This window comes from Opisthorchis viverrini (assembly GCF_000715545.1).
Source record: "Opisthorchis viverrini unplaced genomic scaffold opera_v5_289, whole genome shotgun sequence".
Lineage (NCBI taxonomy): Eukaryota > Metazoa > Platyhelminthes > Trematoda > Opisthorchiida > Opisthorchiidae > Opisthorchis > Opisthorchis viverrini.
Genome location: NW_008751948.1, coordinates 446,883 through 471,642, shown reverse-complemented (window position 1 = coordinate 471,642; position 24,760 = coordinate 446,883). Strand labels below are relative to the sequence as shown.

The following is a 24,760-nucleotide window of genomic DNA, read 5'->3' as shown; positions in this document are numbered from 1 at the left end:
CAGTTTGAGTGTGTGGGGACTAGGGTATGGACGCCACACCCCTGGTACTACAAGACGGACGTGTTCGAAGCCGCCTCGAGCTCTTGTTAGGTTTTGGTTGTTTTTCTCCCGTATCGGGTAATTCACCGAGGGTCGTAGTCAATCTTTTAGCGATTAGAAGACGAGTCAGGTTCGACATTTTCACATTCTTCCTTCTTCGTGAAATGACAGCATCACTGGTTTCATCAATGCGGAGATCTTGGTCACTCGGACTGCCTTCGTACTCCTATTCTACTGAACTTTGAGGCATTGCCTCCAGACATGAGTATTGCGCGGCTTTCTGTCGTAATTGGATCTTGTCGAACGAAGTTCCAGGTAGCATGTTCTTCCGAGTCACTGCAACATTCAAGCTGCATAATCACGTCAAAATCAACCAGCTTCTGGTCGACACAGGACCACTGATTTACCACGCACTGACCGCTCTGGAAACCAACCATACACTGCTTTCCCCGGGTTCAGATTGAAAAAAAGAACTTTTATTCAGCCTTCGGTCTTGAAAGATTCAATCACCGAACATATGCATGGGATGGTTCTCAATTTTTCCCCCTATTTTTCGACCGAATAAAATTCTACGCTGTTCCTTTTTCCAGGTGGAACAACAAGCGGGAGATTTACGTTCCCAACTTTCCGATGCGAACGCCTCCAAACAACAACTCCAGCTGTGCCTAGATGAAGCACGCCGCGCGTTGCGAGAAAAAGAAGATGAATTGATCGAATGTAGTGAGTTGTGGCATCTTGTATACCCGGATTCTTGTTACTTTCTCGCGAACCACTTTTCCCGGTGTTGTCTGTCTACCTCAATATGGTGGAATCATACTGGAAGCGAAAACTCATGCGGGAGGCATGGCCTCTGCAATGTCTTTACAAGATGTTTGGAAGCGGCGAATGTCGTATAACTGCACTAATCCTCTGGCTGTTTGTACCCCATCTCTTGATCCACTTGCGTTACTTAAAAAACAGGTGCCGGACACTTGTTAAAAACATCATACAAAGCAATTTAGAAGATGAACATGGTGGTAGTTTCACGTAACGATACCAGCTGGCAGATTTAACTTCTGCAGTCATGTGAATCAAGTCTGAGATCCCTTCTGTTTGGGAACTGAAGATTTATTCGTATACTGAAATAAGCTTATGTGGACTGCACAAACATATGACGGTTTGAAGAACGATGCAGTACTCTTGCTCGTGGAACTAGATCGTATCCAGCCGTTGGTTCATCTGAGAGGGACTTGATGGTTACCAAGCCGAGCAGGCTTCAAATTTGACGGAATGTTGAAGCAAGAATGCAACCATATTCTGGAATACCTAGGCTTATCCGGTCTCCCCTCCCCTCACCAAGTAAGAGAGGGGGACCGGATTATAGTCAAGCCAAGCAATTTGATTGCAAACGTTCCATCTTTAATCGAGGTGACATCATCAGTGCGTTGTGACCGGATTATGGTCGTTGGTTTATTCACTGAGCCAAGCAATTTGATTGCAAACGTCCCACCTTTAATCGAGGTGACATCATCAGTGCCTGGTGAAGCGTAGCGATGAGTTGGTGGTTGTGCGTTGAATAGTGTTGCGTGTGTGTTAATATACATGCTGCTAGCCGGGGTTGACTCTCGACCATGATTGGTTGTTCGGTCGGTCGGTTCCATTGGTTGTCCTATTATCCTGCGTCCTGATTGATCAACGACCACGTGACCTTTGAGCCTGGCCTCCTCTGCCATCGCGCTCTGATTGATGTTGGAGTGACCTCTTTGGGTTCCCGCTGGTGGCCTTTGTTAATCCGACTCCAAGCAGTTCCTTGCTTGTGAATCCGAGCTCTCCGTGAGTATTCCGGTGGAAGTGTTGGTCCTTCGCACGTAGTGGTGCGTAAATTGGACTCAGTTCAATGCATCAGTTGATCGAATCAGCCGTGTAAGAGTACCGTGCCTCCGGAAATTCCCTTCCGTATCTCGATTTGTTATGAAACGTTTGGAATCAAATTGCACTGCTCAGCGAACAAACTAACGACCAACATTCTCCTCTGTAGCGGACCGGTTTATTTTTCCGTGGAGGAAAATGACGTACCGGTAATTATGGGAATGTCACCCTGAAGTGACTTGAAGCGATTGAGCGTGATAATTTCTGGTATCCAATCTGATTCCCTAGCTCAGCGAACAAATCAACCACCACTAGTTTCACTAACCTGTCAGTTTTCAGCTCATGTTTTAGATCTTCGGCGAGAGTTTTTACACAAAAGCTAATTAATTATTTGGTTACTTTGGTTACACACTCCGGTTGGTGGTCACGTTTTGCTGAAACGCAAGCACCCCGATTTGGGATATTATTTCCGCGAATAAACGTGCTTATATGCAACGGAGAATGCTGCTTTTCCCTAAAAACGAGTGTTTTTTATCCCCCTAAAGAGGGGACAATTTCAGGTTGAATTCACAGGTGGAAAAATTGCGATAACAGTAATGATCAGCTCGGTTGTCGTTTTCAACAGATCCTCCAATTGCACACGCCAAAAGCAAGTAAAAAAACCATGTAGAGCGTGTCGTGTTCACTGTGTATATAACGAAAACATGAGAGTTTGGACGCCTGGACTCGGCACTGGCAACCGGCATTCAGTGGATACTGGAACAGGATTGGCTGTTGGATGGAAATTTTTAATCAATCAAAGCTCATCTTGATGGTGGACAGGCCAATGGCTCGGCATCCTGACCAATCACGTGCAGGTTAGGCTTGTTGATCGCTTCAGCTTGCTTGGTCTGGGATCACGAATACACCGCGCTACAAATTGTCGGGTTCCAATGATATCGGATGATGTAGGATGAGTTTCGGTCAGCAGTTAACGAACACCATAAGAATTTACTGGAGTATGCTTCTACGGAAATGGCGTTAGATGTACCGCTGGTGACAAATGTTCCCAACAAAAGTGCGGAACCATCCTAAAGCGTTTTTGAACACACTCCATAATGTGGTGTATTACAGCCGCTTTACATGGACACTTTCACAAGTTGTTTTTGAAAGTGTTTGGCTAACGTTTCAAGCCGTGTTCCCCTGTACCCTCTGTTTCCACTTTCCCGCCACCTATTGGACAAGGTGGAAGGAATTTATGCACACGGATGAAGGAACACAACGCGGCCCTCAAGGGGCATTACTCCCTACCCTTGGTGTCCATACGTACAAACCAAGAAGGTCACGAATTGAGCCTGTAAAACGCAAAAATCTTGGCAAATGGAGACATGGATTGGGGGTTTTCGGAAGCGTGGTGCTCCAGGACGGTCTCGATCAACTGACGCATTGAAGTGGATCCAATTTACGCCACTACTTGCAAAGGACCAGAATGCTAAGGGACATCCGAATATCGGATTAATGAACCAAGAAACAGGAAACTTTTGAGTCATATCAACAAGGTCCACAGACAATAACCCAAAGGAGTAAGCTCACAGGTTGCTCCAGCATCGACCGAAGTACGGGAGCAGAGGGGGCCAAGCGCAAAGGCCACGTGGTCATTGACCAATCAGGAGACAGGATAACAGACCAGCAAATGGAACCGTTCAACTGAACAGGCAATCATGACGGAAGGTCAGCCCCGGCTATCAAAAAAAGTAACACTACTCGGCGTATAGCCATCAGACCATCGCTAAGCTCCACTACGCATCCCAACACCGCCCTGATGATGCTACCTCGACTGGTGGTGAGTCGTTTGCAATCGAGCCACCGAGCGAACAGACCAATGACAATCTAAGCTGCCAGCATCTTCCACAGTAGCAAACAGAAAACCTTTTCTATTTGATCCAGATACTTTAACCTGTAACGCGCCTGGAATATGCAAAAGAAGATCGGTGTTAGTTTGATCGTTGGTTCGAGGCATTTTCTCATTTTGTGGAGTGGGAAAACTTTTAATTCTGACTTGGGTGCATACGTTTAGGTGTTTGAACGTCGCTGACATGTCCTCTTTCGGAGAATTTAGTAGTCCACTTCGTTGACCTCTTCAGAGGCTGGTCGTTACGTGGAAGCGCTTGGTTGAGAACTCCTACCGGTCCATTGAGTGCACAATGGTATTTGGTTTCATACTCAGTGTAACGGACGAACGGTATCTTCGAGTGACGCGTAATACCAGAACCTCCGGAAGGCAAAACAAAGTCAGAGCTGGGTTTCTATACGGTACTATTAATGTAATAGTTTGATCTTGGTTCGAGGCATTTTCTCATTTTGTGGAGTGGGAAAACTTTTAATTCTGACTTGGGTGCATACGTTTAGGTGTTTGAACGTCGCTGACATGTCCTCTTTCGGAGAATTTAGTAGTCCACTTCGTTGACCTCTTCAGAGGCTGGTCGTTACGTGGAAGCGCTTGGTTGGCTTCATACTCAGTGTAACGGGCGAACGATATCTTCGTGTGACGCATCATATCAGAACCTCCGAAAAGGCAAAACAAAGTCGGAGCCTGGTTTCTATGCGGTACTATTAATGTAAGGCATAAGTTCACAAATTATACAGATCTCGACAGTAGAGACTCGTCCAAAATTAATGATCCACTTGGACTACAAAAGTGCAAACTAAAGGAGCAAACAGGCTCCCACGTGAGACAGTCACACGTGCACATAGTCGGCCAAAGATGGCCGGATGACCTCAAGGCCAAATGAGTGAAGTGATAAGGACAAACAAACGCCAGTTCATATACACACACTAAATAGAAAACTAGGGCGGGAGTTGCAAATGCGGACAGAATAAACGTGGGGAATTTCAAGTGTCAACGTAATGGACGATGCATCCAGATTTAAAGCGGGAATTCAGAGGTTTCGCCCACAATGTCATCCAGATGATCTTGCAATGCGATTTATGAAGATTTCCGGATAAACTGGTTTGGATGTGTCGACAAAATGTTTTCTCATTTTCTAGTTTTGTCGCACCGAACGACTTTTCCACCTTTTTTCATTCGGCATCATTTCGTTTAAGACATAATCCAGAAGTTTCTATCCCACTTCCTTACAGTAAAATCCGTCTGTTCTGTTGCGAGAGCTGTGCCGAAAACAGCGACTGTCATACAGTTTTGTCGCGCGTGCAAACCAAGCATCCATATAGTCATATCTGTTGCACGCGCGCACCACGCAAACAAGCATGAATAAGGGAGTGTGGACGTGCACACCGGAACTTTCGTGATCAATTTTATAAACATCGGTGACATTTGGTGGGCCCATACTCTGGATTGCGCGCGCACATTTAAACTGTGCTCTACAGTGAACTCTTACGCGTGTGCTCGGCGTTTAACAAGACTGACTGACCTTGTCTTGGATGATGTGAACACTAGGCCCGTGTTAGCATTTCAACAATCGACAGTAACACGCTCAGTGGTTAGGGCGCGAACTTACTGACCATAAGGTCCATGGTTCGAACCCAACTCTAGCACTTCGGCTGTTCCTGTCTGGGCCTGGATCTCCTGACGCTATCTCAGCCCACCAACTTTCTTCGGGTAGCATTTCAGGCAGACACCAAAAGGGTGTTACTGCTGAATGATTACGTTATTTGTTCTTACAAAAATTTGTTCTTGCAAAAATGGGCGTACCACTCAACGATCATTACGGCGCTTTCTCCTTTCAGAGCCCCTAAAACTCTAACGATTCTCAGGTTGTGCCTCGCACTTTTTTTCCACTACTCGGATTTCCTATTCATATTTGGTTGCTCACTGATTACTCTTTGCGATCCAGTGTTCCTGTTTACGAAGGAAGTGATAAATCAGCTTTCATTGCCTTCATAGCAGATTTTCGGGGTTCGAATTCCATTACGACCATGTTTATGCACTACTTATGAGTTATAACAAGTGAGAAACTCCGTGTGCAATAAACGGAATGGTCCCAGGGCAACTAGGATGATCTGGGCATAATCTGAACAGATGTATTGAACCTTCGCTTGAACAGGTTTTGGGAATCTTGCTTCTCGCGATAGTGTGCTTCGTTCTGACGTTCAGCAGTTTCAGTCGTGATTTCTTTGTAGCAAGCTCAACAGCGTCGCGCCACCGGGGAGTATCAACGGGCCGTATAACATCGTGTGGAATCTTTGACTGAGCAGTCAATCGTTGGCTGAATGATAATTTTGCTACTCAAATTATATAAGTAGTGAGAAGCTTGTTTTGATTCCGTGATTTGGACCGCTGTTGGATAGTAGGACCTGGCCCCGTCCTTGTTGTTGTTGATTACTGTTGTAAGGTTATCGGTCCATGGTTTTATCGTGGCTGACTATTACCAAGAGAAAAACCACTCCGATAAATTTGGCCGAATCCTTTTTTACTTGTTAGGACAGAATTTTTGAGCGTAATCATCCCTAAGGGATTCGTGTTCTCCTAAACATGGGTTCACGTCAGATCTGTAGTAGACGCTAGTGATTCGCCGAGCGCTTTGTGTCACATGTTACATCTTTGGTTAGATGTGTAACTTTGCTTGCCCTTTTGTCACAGGAAGTAAACTGGAAATTGTACACCATCAGTCCTCGAGCCCAGATTCAACCAGAAACGTACATAAGGAGGACGAGACACAAACGAGTACGGGTGTGGCAACGATGGACTCCACCCGGCTACGAGAGCTGGAGGATCTGACGGCACTGCAGCAGTCCGACTTGCAAAGACTCACGGAAGAGGTGAGTTGGGGCAATATGCTGTAGGTTTTGAATGCCTCATTTCATCTGGCTGGGAATAATGTGACTAACCACACTTCCTTGAGCGATACGGTCTTTTTTGCTTGATAATATAGACTTACTCCTCATAAGTCTAAAGACTCGTATGGACTTTCATCAAATTCCGTAAATTTCTACTGAGGCGGATGATGAACCCTCTAAAAAAAAGAAGTTTCAGACAACGATCTGTAAGCCGTGCAATTGACGACCCTCTCGCAGCAAAACAGCTCGCAAATCTTTAGGAGGACCCACCGATAATCTGTATGTGGAAAACTCTCTCATTACTTTTTATGACTGCCTCTTGAACAATGGATCGCACATTTCATGTAGACCATATGTTCTCCTCGTAAGGGTACGATAATCTTGCCGCCCTTTTTCACCATTCCTCATCCGCTTGTGACACAAGTGGGATGATGGGTCATGACGCACCCTTCACTGTTTCTGTCCGACAGTGTTATCGGAAGGTAAACGCGCGCTGGTCTGTCTTCAAATGCAGAAAGCAAACATATTTTGGCTGTTCTTTGTTACACATTCACTTGGGGGGGGGGTGAGATGGCTTAAGTGGCTAGAGCGCGAATTTACGGACCGGAAAGTCTGTGGCTCGAACCCGACATCCCCCTCTTGACTCCCCCTATCTAGGCTTGGCAACCTGGAAATATCTCAGCCCTCATGCTTCCTTCGGGTGGCATGGCAGCTAGGCACCGAAAGGGTGCTACAGCTGAACAATTATGCTTCAGCCCCCTTGACTGTCGACCAAGTGGTAGTTGATCTGTTCACGGAGCTCAGCGATTCGTTTAAAAATGTTTACCTCCAATTCCATGTGGTTTTGTCGCTGCGCGGTCTAGAGATTTTATGCAGTTACTTGTGTTTGTATAATTTTTAAACAGTATTTTGGGCCACGAGTGTGATTAGCTGCGTAAAAGTAATCCTATCCGTGAGGGGATTCATTCGTCCGCAATCTGTGTTGCGTTGTGGTGTGTCTTGCTTGCGTTTGAGTGATCCACCGGGTATTGTTCTTTTTGCCCCTTTTCTCATTAGTATCTAGTGGACCAATAAAAACCAAACAGGACAGATGAAAACGTAATACAGATTGCGAACAGCCATCCCTTAAGACTATATGAACGCAGCAAGAAACGGTGATCTCCCCAATCAACTGCATACCGACGATGCCTCTTCGAATGGTGACGAAACGTTTACGAACAAATCGTGAATTAACACAACTGAGTATTCCGTCACACTGTCATTTCAACCTCCGCACGTGCTTCACTGGAGTACTTCAAACAACATTAGGGAAATGTGCTGTTTGGTAGTGTTTGATCTAGGATAATGACACTCCAACTCCTCAGATGATGACAATTGCTGCCACTGGTGTTGTCCAAACTTGTCTGCTAAAAAGCCACACAAAACGGGATTTTCTGAAGTGTGAAACAGCTGATACAGTTGCGATCGAGTAAGGTGACACCGCCGCGTGTTCCGATAGCCGTCCGTGCGTAAATCTCAAGAACAACATGTCATCCTCATAGTTTGGCATTGTTTGTTTCCTCAGTCACACTTCCATCAGAGGTAATACGGCTACTGAGGTATGTAAAATTCTCCACAAATTATTCTTTAATTCTCCTTGAATTGTTGGGCGTATGTTCGGAGACCGTATGTCCTGAAGCAAATCCCTACACTTTGAAGCTGCAAGGCGCATGCTGAAAGATGGTGGTCAGGTTATTTAACAGTGACTGTACTTCGCCTTGTTTTTCAAAGAGTAGGGCGATGATCGTGTACATAAACTCTCCACTCAACAATTTGATTGGCTATTAGTTGCTTAGTCTTGGCAAATTGAGCCCCTCTTTTTAAAAAAATTGGTTATCATGAAGGCGCCACATGAGTAGCATTTCTCCGTGTGCACCTATGTGCACAAACTCCGCTTCAGAAATTCCGCAAAACGATCGATGGGTTTATTTAAACGATGGTTTTTTGATTGCCTCCAATCTTTTCCGTACTGTCTTTGAGTGACGGTCCAACCCGTTTCTAACCATCCCAGCTCCACATTGCTGGAGAAAATCACCTATCGCCTATTCTATTTTCGCTTCCCCACTCTACTTTCCACTCCTCTACAGACGGTCTCACTGAAGTCTAAACTGCTCGATGCCGAGTCAGTGATTCACGAGAAGGATGTGCTGTTAGCCGACCGGGATTCCGTGCTGGCCACAGCAACTTCCGAACGTACGGCTCTCAGTCGGGCAGTGGAACAAAACCGTACGCTCAAGCAGCAGCTCACCGAACTGCAAGATGCGTTTGTCAGTATGGTACGCGCTTTCCTCTGATTTGCCCCTTTGGTTGTGCACAATGTACGAACGTTTCTTTTGCTCCCCGACTTAACCTGTGAAGCTCACTCTTCTAGGGAATAGGCTCCAAACTCTACCTGCCCACTCCATTGCTACCGTGTGTTCTTCTATGGAGCGTTTGTAACTAACTTCCAGTTTTAAAGTAACGCCGTCGTATCCGAAGAGGCGTCACGTTTTTCGCTAATTAATTCCCCGACAAACGAATTCCACGCTGAAATGATCTTCTGCACTTCCGTCTTTCGTTTGTAGAGCAATCAAAATATGCAACTCACCAGTGACCTTCAGCGGGAGCAGCACGCCCTTCGGGAAATCGGCACTATTCAGCATGACTATCGTGGTCAATTGGAACGACTCCAAGAACACGTGAGTACGAAGCCAAGCGTCATCTGTGGTTTCATTCTTTGTCCTAATTCCATACTTGATTAGTTCCTTCTATCACTGGTCTCATTAACCGGCGCACCATACGACAGGTCCGTCACAGGGAGACGGTGTGTGGTCATCCGTGACCCATTGAGCTACACTGGGTGGTATCCATGCGACACGTACGGGGTCTCTCATACCAGGTTGGTCAATGGCTGGAAGTCTGACCAGCATAGTCTCCTGGCCCTCCAGGTTGGAGGTTAGAACGTGTGGCGACTTGTTCTATAAAAATGGTAATGCACTTGAATTTTCCACCAAACACTGCTGCTTTGCGACCAGGCTTTTGAGCCAAAGGCCCTAATTGTCCTCCTGTCTGGGTATGGTCGCTCTGGCCTCAGTTTTTCGACCAATCAGGACTTGCCTTGATGCTGGGCAGAATAGCAAACCGACCTTCTGGCCAATCACGTGCGCGTTAAGCTTGCTGGTTGTTGCAGTGCCTTACTGCGAGCTATGGGATGGCTTTGGTGCAAGCTTCCACCTGACGCTATTTGAATACCTGAATAACCTATTCCATCTAGTAACCCTCTCCGCAACGACTCCAGTCCTGATATGGACGTATAGCTGTACAATTTCACCCCAAGTTGCCTACGAACAGGTCAACTGATCAGAAACATGGGTAAGACGAAGCAATAGACCTCAGAGTGTCATGTCAAACGCATTGCACACCAACCTCCAGCGTGATAAATACAGTACAAGAAACACGGATCCATGGTCAACTAGTCTTGTTGAGCTACCGTCTCAGAAACTGTGACAGTCGGATACGCAAACCAAACTTTGTAGCATGCGTTTCGTTTTATAGTCGGAACATGTGTACTTGCAAAGGTGCACGACAGAACGGTGTGCACCTGACTTCGACAAATTTCCTCGAATCGAATTCCCATCAACAAGACTTTCGGTTCTTTTAAGAGAAAGAGGTTGTATAGAGGAGCATTTAATGCTATTTTCAACGAACTCCACCTTTTTGCAACGAGCCACCCCCCACAGCCCTCTATCGTCTCGCATTCCCAATGTACCAAACCACTAATCTTGTTTTGGATTTGTATAACTCCATAATGCATTTTCTCCCGTCTTTCAGTGTGCCAGACGGGAGTCCGAGTACAACGCTTTGTCTGAGGCGTTCGAAGCGCTCTCAAGGGAGTTGGATCGGGCGCGTGAGCATGGGGAATGTGACCATGCTACACACACCACCCTCCACGTGGAGGCTATGCAGCAGCAACAACAATCCGACAGTGCCGCGGCAGAAAACAATGACGAACTTGTGGGCAAGTTGATGAAAGAACTGGAAAACAACCATGTACGTGCATAATTACGACTTTTTGACATCATCGGCCCTCTTTCGATACAAAGATTATCCAGAACTCCAGAAATAACTTTGCGATGGACGGTTTTATCCTATTCTTTAGCGTTGCTGTCTTTATTCATTACTTCAATTTGACGGGGTGGTACTATTCGCATATCCAAGGCTATTTTACGACTAAGCTTGGTCCAATCCAGTCGGCAAGAGTTGACCGATATGGCGGATCATTTGAAATGGCAGTCAGCTAACCAGACTTTGTCCATTGTCTATAGAGGAAAGTGTTGGTAGCTCAGGTCACTATATCCTATGGGGAAGTATCTTCGGGGCATTCCAAAGTGTGCGTCGAATGCGCCCGAAGTAATGGGGATTCATTTGTATTCGACGGTCATTCAAGCAGAATTTTGTATTGAATTACGCAGACGCTGATCCTAGTGTGACAGATGAGGTGAATGCATTGCATGCAGTCAAATTCCCCAGCTCAACGAACAAGCCAACGACCAGTCTTTGTCCATGATTCTCGAGGGGGTCATTTTTCCGAAATGCAGTAAACAAATCATCTCTTCATACTGGAATTGTTCGCTTAGGGGTATTCCCTTCCGTACCTCTAGGCTATACGGATAGTTTTAATAGTTGAAACACAGTCAGCTAATAATAGGCCTCGTTTTTTTCTCACTGGCTCTACGGTGTGGTTTGATTTGTTTTTTTTTTGCATCCAGTTTTATCGTCCGAATCGCATTGGACGCTCGGCTCGGGTTGAGGAACTTTTGTGGCTGTACTTCTCTTTCTTAGGTTTCCCTTTTATTCCACAGCGAGACAGCTTTATGAGCTTCCCTTTTTGGAGCTATCCTTGTGTCACACAAGGCGGCTAGGTTTCTATACAAATCGTTGGCCACGTGGCATGATCAGCAACAATGAGGGGAAGAGATGCTTGTGTAGTATAACTAGTCGCTTGTTCCAACTCACTAAAAAAAGACTATGCTGGGCTGTCCGGTATCAATCTAACGGCTCACCGATGATATGGCTACCGAGACCAGAAAGTTAATTAATAGAGAGGCGTGAGGCTTCTGATTTCTGCATTTTGCTAGAAACGTTTGAGTATCCCAATGTCACGCCTGATCGTAGAGGAAAAAATCGTTCAGCTGTAACACTCTTTTGGTGCTTCGTTGCCATGCCTGAAGGAAGCACGAGGGCTGGGATACCGTCAGGTTGCCCATGCCTAGACAGCGCCAGTCGAGAGGCTGAGGTCCGGTTCGAACCACGGACCTTCCGGTCAGTAAATTCGCGATATAACCACTGAACCATCTCGCCTGATCATAGATGCTTGTCTGAAATGCTTGTTTTTATTGCCTGCGAGTATCGATCGTTTCGTCTTGCGCTTATTGATTACAGACTACCATAACCGCGTTGGAGACCCGACTGGAGTTGTTCGAAAGTGTGTTGCATCGAATCACAGTGTCCTTCGAATGGCTTCAGGAGCACGCTGCCGACCAGGACAACGGAGATGTGTCCAGGACTGCGCTGGCTCGGAAAAATGGAAAAGATATTCGAGAACTGCACGAGAATGCATTGGAGCTAGTCACTTCTTGGGATCGTCTGGCACAGTCGTTAATCACGCAAAAGAATCGTGAAGTCGCCGTGCAAGCAGAGCAAAACCGGCAACATCAGGCGACTCTGCAACAGTTACCCAGTGTGGAACAGTGGAACAAATTGCAGGTAAGCTGGGACTCGAATGCCTACCTGAGCGAACTCAACCAGCCTGGGAACCTCCGTATGACGTGCACATGAGTTTTTGGCTTGTACCTCTGTGGAAGACTAACTGTATCGGAAATTGGTAAATCTGGCGGACTAGTTATCAGAAACGATCAATTTTCTTATATTAACATCAGCTTGCCCATCCCAAATGAGAGATGGTTGACAAGGCCTCCTCACTTTTCAAGAAATTTGTTAGTTCGTCGCATGCATTCGGCTACAAAAGAGAAAACAGAGTCGACATCTGTCTATAATGCCGTGATGTGAAGCAGTCTGGTAAAAGTTTCCCCATGTGTGCTCTATATCAGATCATAGCAATGCGTTGAAAACCCTGGTACTTCTTTACTGACCATCCCGGTCAAAACGGTTGCTTCGTGAGGCTGTTGACAGTGCTGAAGCTTGTTGGTGCTTGTCCATTAGCTCTGATATGTTTAATTCTAGGGAGCAAGCGGCTGGACTTGGGATTAAGAAATTCATTCTATTCGTTGCTATGAAAACATGGGGGCTCGTTTAGAGAGACATCACTTTTTTGGACTGATCCTGTAGAAGAATTTTACCGGAACAGTACTGGTCTGACCCAAAGACGAGCAACACCTAAAGACCAACATCTCTAGATGGGGTTCGGATTTGCGACTTCTCGGTTTTCACTAGTTCGATTCCCTACCAAGGTTATCCCTGTCTTTTCCATCGCATGATGTGCTCAAGTTCTTATTCAATTCCATGTGAATCCACATCCCCGTACAGTTAATGAAAGAGGGACCGCAACTCATGCACTAATGGGGCATATCATACAACACAAACTGTCTCAAAGCAATCGAAGCACATAACGACACACTTAGTATCCATTGTGTCTGTTCAAACGGCTATCATTTGGAAGCTGGCAGACTCACCCCATCTTTGTACTTCCCGCAGATTCGAACGGAATCTGTGATATTTTTGAGCATGGCACTCGCACCGGGAAATCTCTGGTGTGTTACTAACAAAAAACAGTGAAGCACTTCTCCATTCATTTGTCTTTTCGCGTTTATACATTCACTTCTGTCTGTATAAACTGAACGATCGACAGTTGGGCGGATGCACGTACTGCCACAAGGAAAGTTTCTCACTGACATATCGTAGGAATACCACATGGATTTCGGTCAGTAACGTTCGCCTTCATAAAGATTCTACATTCTCGCTGCTTCATTGGCCTTCTGTGCAATGGGTGAGAGCTTCATCAATGGGAAGGCCAAGTCTCTGTTCGAACGGGAAATAAAAACATTTTCAATATATATTTGTGATCGGGAGCGCTAGGCGGGTCGGACTACTCGGAATGACACGGGCGAATTCGCGAGCTATTGACCTAATAAGCCCACGATTCGATTACCCCAATGTTGGCCTGGTAGTATCGCATGACGTTGATTCTCAGGTGTCTTCTGGCATCGAGGTACTAAAAGCGTACAACATCCGAATCATTTGTGGATGGCGAGGGTTTCATTTAAATCTGAAATTTCTGTCGCCAAATAAATACCGGTGCTTACGGAGTCGCGTTACTTCCGCGAAGGTGTTAGTTCTGTCCAGAATATAACCTCTAGCAAGTCGCTGTCCTGGCTAAATGAGAATGGACGCTTTTCCTCTCCCTGGTGTGGAAGCAGGTACAACTTCAGAATAGACAATTCGGTTCCACTGACACACTGTTGACTAAATGGAGTTAAAAGCCAGAAGTGTAATTGAAAACCTCGTTATTATTCTTTATAATTTCTGTCGTATACGGTAGACAGATCAGTTGATTCGTCCATTAGAGCTTGTGTCAATGGTAAAGTTTGTCTCAGAAATCATTTTTGGCTTTCCAACCTAGCCCTCTAAAGTAAGGGGTACAATTGTATTTGAGCATCCCATTCTATCCCCGAACAAAGAGCATTGGCGAAAAGTAACAGGATTTAGAGATTGAGTGCAATTTCTTCACCAATGGACAGTTGACGAAGTGCGTACACTCGCAGGCTCACAAACACGGCTGTTTTTCGCTCCGTACCAGTTCTACCGAGTCCTATGGACGCAGAACGGCCTTCTCACCGTTTAGAATTTTAGCGCTCAAAACAGATTGGACTAAATCCCATATCGCGCTCCCTGAAGTACGTTTCGATATGGCCCTGCTTGACCAGGATGTCTCACTTCTGAGTTCTAGCTACCCTCGTTTACGTTTTGTGTTTTTTTTTCGAATCGCATGATAATTATTCGTGGAAAACGTTTCGTAGCCAAACAATATGGATTTCTTCCGAACTATGACTAACTAGCTGTCACACCCACTGTTTTACAGCTTGCGCACACTCAGCTCGAGACCAAATTTGTCGACTGCATGGACAAATTGAGTCGTGCGACAGAGGAGCGTGCCAAACTTGAGTCAGTCGTCACACAACTGGAGATGGAGGCAGCTACAGTTGGGGAGTACGTGACGTTGTTCGCCCATCGCCGTGCCGCTGCTGCCCGTCGCGCACAGGCTCGTGAGCATCTTCTGGGTCGCTTAGTAAAGGACCGAATGCGGTTGCGTTCGCGACTTCAACACATGAAAGATATGGTTCCACAAACAGCTGGTGAGAGGTCTGATGGTGGTGAATCCGCAGACGCGGAGGCACACAAAGGTATGAGTTGTATCACGTGACCATTTTACCACGTTCGGTCCACGAAGAGCACTCAAATTAAGGCTGTGGTCGTGATGTGCAGGGACAGATTAAGCTGATGTAATATACTACTCATAAGATAGCTGAAAACTCGACAGCCCACGACCGGTTTCGCTTTTTTTCGGTCTCATTAGGTAGGCACAGTCCCCGAGTTTTCGTCCACCTTATATTCTACTTGAACTCAATTTGGACAGAATTCGCCATATATTCTCAGTCGCACACTAATTTGGACCCCACTGAATCTCTTGTTGATTAGATGTTTGATAACCTTGCTGTTTGGGTGTTATTCAGTTCGCGAGATCGATACTGGACATGTGAGAACTTTCACTCTTCAAGTGTAATGTGGGTTCTCCCGGAGAGGTTGCAAGTATTCCACACAGTGGACATCCTCACCTATTTTTTACTTCCTGACATCATACAGATTAAGTCCCCTTATCTCCTACCTATGGAAAGGAAATCCTCTTGGGTGAGCCAAGTGAATGTCAACGCGTTCGATTTCGAAAGCCCGGCAGCTCATCACCTGTTCCGTCATGTTTAGAGTCCACCAGGTGAGCATCGTCCTTGGACCGAAACGAACGGCTGCGCAGGTGAACAATTTACGAACGCGGTACGGGAGTTGGGCAGAAAATACACATTCAATTAACCGGAGGGTCACGATCATTGCTGGATTGTTCATCAGACCATCCCAGACGGAATCTGATTGATATACACGTCTTACTTGGTGCGTAGTAGAGCCCTCCGGTACGCTCCGTGGTGTAAGTTGGCTCGTTTGAGCTACAACTGTTGCGCCCCTCCGTTTTAACCGACACTCCACTGAACAGTCAGGCAGTTCGAGTCAACCTGTGTGAAAGACATGTTAAGGGACGCTAATAGTTACGACCATCTAGATGTCGGCGGGAGCGTCCAATAGGAGTGCGGTCGCCTGATCAGCGATAGATTAAACCACACTTGCTCTTATCGTAGTATATTTTGTGTAACGCCTTGTGGCTACATTTCGTGTTATCCTGCTCAAAATTTGTTGGTTCTTACAAAAATGTAATTCTTTGTTACACTTCTTTGTTCCTTCTCCACCCTAGAACAAAATAACCCAGACGATGAGCTGAGACAGACAAACTTTCTATCAGAATTTCAATCTCTGCTGGAGGAGGTCAATATCACGACAGACGAAGCTGACGCAGAGGCTGGCTTATCCCTTTTGTGTGATGAGGATGTCGAGGAACAGTCGTCGAAGGACCAGACGACGAGGGATCAATCACCAGATCGTCTGATTCGATCTACACAAACACTGGAACAACTACGCCAACAAGTGCTCCAACACGATTGTCCTCACTGCCAGTGCTGTGTAGGAGTGCTGTTGGAAGTTTGATGTTTGCGCCCGCGACCCCGCCTTGATTTTTCATCTTTGGTACTTTCTATTCATCTCTCTCCAACCAGGTCTTTCATCACCGTTCTGAGGCAACAGTACATGTGTGTGTACAGCTTTGTGGTGGCGTTTTTGGCTGTGGTTCGTCCTGTTCATCTAAGCTGACCTGTTTCGAAGTGATTATTTCACCCGTTGCTGTGCCCTACACCTCCGGATCGTCTTTCTCTTCTCCTCACAATGCCTTTACGCACTCCAATCTGTTGACAATTTTGTCGATCCCAGCTGATTGGGCTTGGCGTCTAATCACGTGGTATGATTTTAACAACGTTTGGGAACACGTGAGCGTCAACGTCTAATCAGTGGTATGATTTTAACAACGTTTGGGAACACGTGAGCGTCAACTTGAAAAATGTTTTAAAAATCTTTTGGGTAGGCAACATGACTGTACAAGAAGTATGCACAAATTGGTGATTCTGGTCAAGTGGAAATATACTGGTCCCAGAAGGTTTTGCGGTGTGCTGGGAGTTGGTTCGGTGAGTAGCATTCAATTCCGGCATTGGCAACCAATGTAGTAAATGTTGCGACGGAATCCGATTCGAAAGTGCGGTGAGCGCCTTGGCATACGACGAGGGGGTCAGTGACACCGACAGCCAGGCAGTCGTCCGGAAGAATTTGGGGATTCTGCCCGGTCCAGACTGAGTTTGGTTGTTTGTAGTGCCGAATGATATCCAGCACATTGGCTCGTAGCGATGTAGCCGGCTTTTGCCGATTAGAGTCCTGATGGTGAGGTGCCGCTCGAACCAGCCGTGAAAACTGTTGTACGAAAGCGGACTTGGCGTTCTGAGCGTGGTATAGGTAGCTAGGACAAATTGAACAAGAAACAATGTGTGAGGGCGTATGGTCATAAATTCGCAGTCTATCATGGTGGAATCCATGTCAGGCAGTTCCAAGAAAAGCATAGTCAGGCTGCCGATGCCTCGCGCGGTCACAGCAGCTACTGGCATAAGCAACAAAAATATCGTAGATGCATGGTTGCCATACTACCTGCTTAAAACAGAGGAGATAACGGTCCCGGAACAGAAATGACCCATAGGAAGTGGTCCTTCGACAGACCTTACGGGTGGCTGGCCTCCGGACAAGAAAAATACTGTATTTGGGAAATCGCGGTCCTCTGGTGATTTATAAAACAAGAGGCCAGATATATCGCTCGCACTACTGTCATACGCACATTTCAATTCTATGTAAATAATAATAAATAGTAATAATCAATAATAATAAATAACCATTCAGCCGTGAGACATTTGTGGAGCCGAGCTGCCATGCCACTCGAAGGAAGCACGAGGCCAGAGATACTGCCACAATGCTCATGCCAAGACGGAGGGCAGTCGAAATGCCTGTGTCGGACCACAATAATCGTCCAGCTGTAGCACCCTTTCAGGGCCTAGCTGCCAAGCCACACGAAAGAGGCACGAGGCCTGGGATCTCATGCCAAGACGGAGGGCAGTCGAAGTGCCTGTGTCGGACCACAATAATCGTCCAGCTGTAGAACCCTTTCAGGGCCTAGCTGCCAAGCCACACGAAAGAGGCACGAGGACTGGGATACTGCCAGGTCACCCAAGCCTAGACATGGGAAGTCGAGAGGTGGAGGTCGGGTTCGAACCACGAACCTTCAGGTCAGTAAATTCGCGCTCTAACCACTTGGGCCATAAACGTAATGATGATTCGGGCTTCCGTCGCAAGTTGGGAACAGCATCCTATCAAGGGCACCAGTAAAGTCCGCAGGCTCGGGCATGTAGTTCAGCTGTTCAGCAGAGGCCTACCTAGAACTCAGGGGTTTCCACAACCGAATGCAAACAGCTCAACCAGTGCGAAGGTGGATGCTAATGAATTCGATTGGCATAAAGCCTCTTCTAGTAACAAAGAATAATTTCTATCCGCGGGATAGCTCAGTGGCTAGGGCGCGAATTTACTAACCGGAAGGTTCGTGGTTCGAACCCGAACTCTGCCTCGCGACTTCCCCTGTCTAGGCTTGGGCAACCTGACAGTATCCAAGCCCTCGTGCTTCCTTCGGGTGGCATGGCAGTTAGGCACCGAAAGGGTGCTACAGCGGAACGATCCGCAAAATTTTACTGAACCTGTAACAGTACAGTGGACAAAACAGGAGACATAACTATTTCCGATGAAACCTGGGCTTATTCTGTCTCTGAAAGGGTTGATAGCAACCGGTGCAGACCTGTCATTTTCCGAGTATTGAAACGAACTTGCCAGTCGTACGAACCAACCATCTCGTTCGTGTTTCACCCTTGGAGCATCGATTAGATAGATTTGAGTAATTCTGATGGTGGTATGCTGGATTGAATATGAAGCGACAGTAAAGCAAGCGCGTCCATTACTCGAATGTTGCACATGATGGAATCGAGCGCCCGAACTGAACTTACCGATTGATGTGATGCACGGCAATGAGAAACAGTAGGGGCTGTCTGTCTACTCGTACTCCACCAGAGAGTAGCGCGGACGCGTACACCCGGAGCACCGATTCATCCGTCTCTTCCGGGTCCAAAAAGCTATCCACAGGCAATAGAAGCTGCGGTATTGAAGGAAGAATAAAGAGAAATCGGTAGAAATTCTTCGGCGGCAAGAACGACCGATGTGTATGCATGCGGTGCGAACAGGGTTAGCTCACCTGATCCAATCGTAAGCGGACTGCAACCAAAGCGCTTTGGTGCTCACCCCACAGGGCGCGGCGGTATTTCATGTGACAAAGTTGCTGACATGGCCACAATATGAGGTTGGCAAAAACGGGGGAATTGTAGGACAGGGCCGCGAAGTGTCCCAAAAGGTCCGTGTACCTAAAAACGGAAGGGAGGTGTCGTCGAGAGTTTGGACGATCGCAAGACCGAGTGTCGTTGGAATGTAGCACTGGAGAAATTAAGGCAACTCAGGATGCACTATTACTGATGATAAGACCGAAAGAAACTGGTAACGTCAGCATGCTCAAGGATGAGACAGCATGGGAGTGTGGATGAGGCCGATCATCATGTTCCTTGAGAAAAACGAGAGTTTCGTTGACAGAAACTTTGTAGTATGGAGATACAACGTGTGGGGAGCAACCTGGCTGTCACAGATAACTTACACATCATAGAAAGAGGCACAAAATGGGGGTAGATCGACCGTTTCCAATGAGTAGGGGCGATTAGAACTTTGTTGTAATCGGCGCATCGATCCAACCAGATGTATCAGTTTGGCCAACAAGACTCCAGATTGTCCAAAACCGAGACCGCCGGCTCCGGCGTAGCCCAAACAACCGAGACTCAGACGGGTTAGATGCGCCAGAGGATCCAGAATACCACAGTTGCCAGGTGAATCCTGACAGGAGTGAATTTCGTAAAGGAACAGTAGCCAGCGCAGTCCAACAGTTAGGTCGAATAAAGATTCCTGTAGGGATGGTGGAAAATAAGTAATATGGAATATCAATCTAAGGATTATCACACATCAATTGGTAACCGACAAGGTAATTGCCATCAAGAGGTTAGCTATCAAGATGCCTGAAGCAACTGCATACAGACAGATTAGGAGCAAGCAGCAATCAGCCGATAAACGATATGAAATTGCAGTCCTTAGATGAAACTTCTCCCCTAATAACACGGTGAGGTTGAGCCAAATGCAGCTAGCCGGTTCGTCAGAAGAACGAACCACGGTCGGTCAAATAGACCAGATGTATGGAGATAATGCAGTCTCTGTGCAGACAGGGTAACAGGACATTGTCAGGCGCGTTAGAATCTATGGGTGCCGTTTAGAACGACGTTTTGTGTTTGTGCCCCTTTGAGTGGAGTACACTGGATTTCTCGATCCGATTCGGTTTTTGGACGTCGTACTACAAGTACATCAGGTCATAAAAACAACCTACAACTCCGTGTGAACGTAATACATGAGGTTGCTGAAAACCCTTCGATAACCCACGACCGCTTTCGTCCCTCTTGGGGTTGGCTCATCATCAGGTAGGCACAGTCCCAAAGTCCCCGTCAAACTTGTGTTCTACATGAACCCAAACTGCACGAAATTCGACATATATTTGCACAAAAGTTTGGTTTCCACGAAAGACTCGCCTGAAACCAAGCTGAACCTATCGTTTACAACGAGACTAGTGTGTTACGGCCATACGGTTTGTTGCGATATCTCGAATGTCGTACCAACTACCTGGTGCAACATACTCAGTTGAAAAACATCATAAACGAGTGATTTCGCTGAGTTTCAGGCAGGTCTCCCGTCCCTTGAAAACCAAATCGATATGCAAATGAGTGCATTTGTCGAATCTGGAACATTCTGTCGAAGAATATCACAGGTGCACTGCTTGATCACCTCTTCCCGTTGTGGATATCTTGCACAAGGGCACTTTCTTCCCCCGCCGCGCTCTAAGCGTGGACTTGTATGATAATCGATCGCGAACGTCTAGATTCAACGCTTGTTTCAAACACCTTAGTTCTACTATTGTAACGGTGGATACTACTGATGAGGGGGGCGTGCGAGTAGCATGTTTTATCAAATCCGCTTTGCGTCTCTTAAAAAGTGAGATCTATTACGGAATCTGTGGAGTCGCATTTGAGAAACAGTCAAGAATATCTAGGAAAGTTCAGGAAGGCGCGTTCAAGGAGAAGATGGGTATTCAGTTTCTGTAAACAAGATGCATATGAGAGTTTCGCTTCCCTGTTCAATAGTCTGTAACGGTTCACTTGGCATTTCTACTAAATAACTCCGCATCGAAGGCATTCTTCCTTTCACTATGTACTCAGTAAATGGACAGCCCGCGACTGGTTTCACTCCTCTTGGGACTTGTCAGATAAACTTAGTCCCAAGTAGACCGTAAGGTTGAAGGGCTATGTCAAACTGATAGGTCCCACGAGGGACGTAGTCGGTTCTGGGCTTCCAAAGGTTTTTTAGCGATCATGGGAGTTTTTAGATGTAAACTGTGATGATCTTAGGGGAATCAAACTGAATTTACAATAGGAATCTCACACTGCACTGGAAAACCTCCTGAAATAGTAGTGGCAATTTTGCAAAACTGAAACACTTTCGTGTTCCACCTGCAAGTTGTGAAGAATATCGCAATCCGACGCTCTCCAGTGAACTAAAATGTACTTTGATACAATACTTCTCGTCCGAGAGATAACTCGACGAAAGAAATGGGTTCTCGCTCTTTAAATGGTGAACATGGAACTCGTCACAAGGGATATTCATCCAAGAAACATGCAGAGATGGTCAACTTTTTTCCTATGCGATCCCTCTGGGTAGCAAGTGTGTGCGGTAACCGAACAGGAGAGGTTTACACCTTACACAACGACACGCAAACTGAAGCAAGACAACAGCCACAACACCGTTGCTTGATAACCCCATGTGGTGGCAATGACTCTATTCTGCTTGCTAGACGAAGCCGGACAAACTTTCGGCTCACACCCCATCATCTGTTCAATGTATGAAACCGCAGTGAGGTGGAACCGTACTGATGAAACCTCTACGAAACTGTCTTCACCAAGGAGGATCAACGTTGTAGAAGGGAAAAGCTGTCGAACAGTATTACTGTATTACTGTATGATCCTGCATTGATCAACGTCAAGTTCGGGACCAGACCAATATGAAGAAAGGGTCAGGTGCGGGGTAACTGCCTGGTTGTGGAGAGTGAGACAGATTCAACCATAGAGCATTTACACGGCGCTCACCAATTATGAGACAAACGATTGGTTCAATTACCTGTTGCTCCGTTTCATTCGAGCTAGCCGTGATTCCAGCATTAGCCAATCGTTTGGCTTGTAGGTACTGGCCAATCAGGGGAGCGTAGGACCAGTCATGTGGCAACAAAGAACTGGCGACGCTGACTGAACAATTGATTGGAGCTTGGATTCTAGACACATCTGCAGATGGCTGAGATACACGAGCAACCGATTGATCCTGATCCATGTCTGATTCCTCTGGAAGCGCTGGTAGATCTGAAACAGAACAGGGTATGCTCTGTCAACAAAATGTGACCGGGTAATGCGCGGATCGATGAGCAATTGCCTTGGAACAAAAATGAAAAGTTTACTGAGTGTATCGGAGCAAACATATAACAAACACGTGAAAGTAAATATTTCAACTCTCTCTTCTAAAACATACCGTGGACGCAGAGAGGCTCGCATAGACTGCCAGAAGCAACAGTCCTTTATGCATGTAGCTTAGAGGGGGCAATAGAATTGGATAGTATTCATTTCGATGGAGCATTTCGCGTCTCACGTGAGGGATGCTCATAGCGAACCGTGCTTGGATCGTTGCTCTGTCTCCACAGCGGGCTAACGGCGCAGGCAGCCTGCGACATTTGGATCCATATTCTTCGGAGTCGTCATAAAGGAAATTTTCTGTCCACTAAGAGTCACGTGTATATTTTTATTGATTTCAAACTTGAGACATTAATGAACTCTCTGGCGGATAAGACGTCGTTTTGTTTGATCACGACCTTTCTCCGTATGGGGTTCCAACTCCGCTTCCCGAATCCAATGTATATGAGCCCTGTAGTTTGATCGCGGTAGCATAGTTGATCTACTTGCTTTCCGGAATCGACATCAAAACAGATTATTTTGTCCGTCTGCAGTGACGTAACTTTACACCATTTCACCACAAATACACTGGTTCATTACCTAACTAGTTTGCAAATCGTTCCAGTACAAAGATCGGTACTGAAATTGACACCGACCTTCATTGGAGCCGCATGGTCACAGAAACGTTAAACGTACAGGACGTCATGTTTAATTTTAGTGTATGATTCGGTCAATCGATCGCTCAGCTGTAACACCACGTCGGTGCATGAGTGCCGTGCTACCCGAAGGAACCACGAGGGCTGGGATACTGCCATGTTGCCCAAGCCTCGATGCACAGGTCAGGTTCGAACCACGGATCTTCCAGTCGCGCTCCAACCCAGATGAGCCACCTCGTCCCGGTGGACGAGTCAGTGTCTGAACCTATCAAACAAAAGGATACAGCTAGTGGAGCAGCGTCACTACATCATGGAAAGTCCGAACAGCTGGTTGTGTTTCTAAACCGGAAAAAAATACGCGCAATCCCATAATAAAAAACGATCGAAAAGCCGTGACATCCTTCTGGCGCATAGATTTTGTGCATTTTGAAGGAAGAAACTACCAGCTTGTCCAAGTCTGACATGAGCCATACGACTCGTGATACCGTCATTTTAGTGAAGAAAAAAAACCCAGATTTAAGTAACCTCGTCTCGGACAGTAACAGCTTACGTGAACTGCGATCTTCTTTCGCGGCATCCTCCACTGATCCCTCCAAGTTTGTCCCACACGCATATTTTCGGTATACCTGAAGAACGTTATGTAGAAATTGATCGCCCAAACCGGAGACAGCATCACTATCAAGTGGAAAAGAAAAGTAGAGACCACGTGACCAAGTAAATCAGCCCAGGCACGGTTGCGCGCACCGGGCGACTGGTATGAAGGAGCTAAATGGGTTGGATTCCTGGAACTCCCAAGAGAGATATGAATAGAACAGCAGTTATAACTTCGCACATGATGGTTGGGGTGAGTGGTAATCACTCACCTTGACAAGGATCTGATTTGATGTGGGGAAAACACGACCTCATCCTGCAGAGCACACAACAATTGTTTCTGTCCACCTCGAAGTAGAGGTAACAGTCGAAGCGCGGCACGGTGAAGTAGACACCTGTCTTCGTCGGCAAACGGTTCACGCGCCAATCGTGACGACAGCGTACATTGATGTGTTAGGATCTGAGAGGCACGAAAGAGGAAAACAAATGGGCTTAGATAACTTGCACTCCGTGCCTTGTTACAGCGCTAAAACACCTGAGAACAAGAAACCTGGGGGAAAGTGAAGCAATCTGACACTGTCACTAATTTGGGACACGAAGAAACTAGACCTTACAGTGGTGCGGCGGTTTGTGTACCTCGGCGCCCATTAGGCTATACTGGGGACACGACACCCAGGTTGGTCCATGGGTAGAGGTCTGACGAACAGTCTCCCAGCCCTCCAAATTGGGGATTGGAACGTGTCCTGTAAAAAATGGTAATGTACTTGCATTTCCAACCGAACACCACTGCCTTGCGGTTGGGCTTTTGAGCCAAAGGCTTTGGTTTAGGATCCTAACCATCCTCCTGTCTAGGTGTGGGCGCCCTGGCAGTATCCCAGCCCAAGTACAACCATGAATTGCACATACACAAATAAACTCATGCCACATCGGCCGTCGCGTGGTGCC

The 24,760-nt window shown here is 46.5% G+C and overlaps 2 protein-coding genes across 2 annotated transcripts in view; one reads left to right on the top strand and one right to left on the bottom strand.

Moving 5' to 3' along the window:
- The window catches only part of T265_09627 (hypothetical protein), a gene marked incomplete at both ends in the record, with an annotated part of 43,515 nt that extends 26,151 nt beyond the window's left edge, over positions 1-17,364 (top strand). The window contains 8 exons of the mRNA XM_009175756.1: positions 630-759; positions 6,467-6,645; positions 8,790-8,978; positions 9,267-9,380; positions 10,513-10,731; positions 12,124-12,447; positions 14,780-15,101; positions 16,217-17,364. Of these exons, the coding sequence (XP_009174020.1) occupies positions 630-759; positions 6,467-6,645; positions 8,790-8,978; positions 9,267-9,380; positions 10,513-10,731; positions 12,124-12,447; positions 14,780-15,101; positions 16,217-16,506 (1,767 nt within the window). The remainder of the gene's footprint in view (positions 1-629; positions 760-6,466; positions 6,646-8,789; positions 8,979-9,266; positions 9,381-10,512; positions 10,732-12,123; positions 12,448-14,779; positions 15,102-16,216) is intronic.
- Positions 16,076-24,760, bottom strand: part of T265_14908 (hypothetical protein) — a gene marked incomplete at both ends in the record, with an annotated part of 34,964 nt that continues 26,279 nt past the window's right edge. The window contains 7 exons of the mRNA XM_009175754.1: positions 16,076-17,362; positions 18,942-19,087; positions 19,187-19,352; positions 19,637-19,938; positions 22,249-22,484; positions 23,775-23,899; positions 24,088-24,275. Of these exons, the coding sequence (XP_009174018.1) occupies positions 16,981-17,362; positions 18,942-19,087; positions 19,187-19,352; positions 19,637-19,938; positions 22,249-22,484; positions 23,775-23,899; positions 24,088-24,275 (1,545 nt within the window). The remainder of the gene's footprint in view (positions 17,363-18,941; positions 19,088-19,186; positions 19,353-19,636; positions 19,939-22,248; positions 22,485-23,774; positions 23,900-24,087; positions 24,276-24,760) is intronic.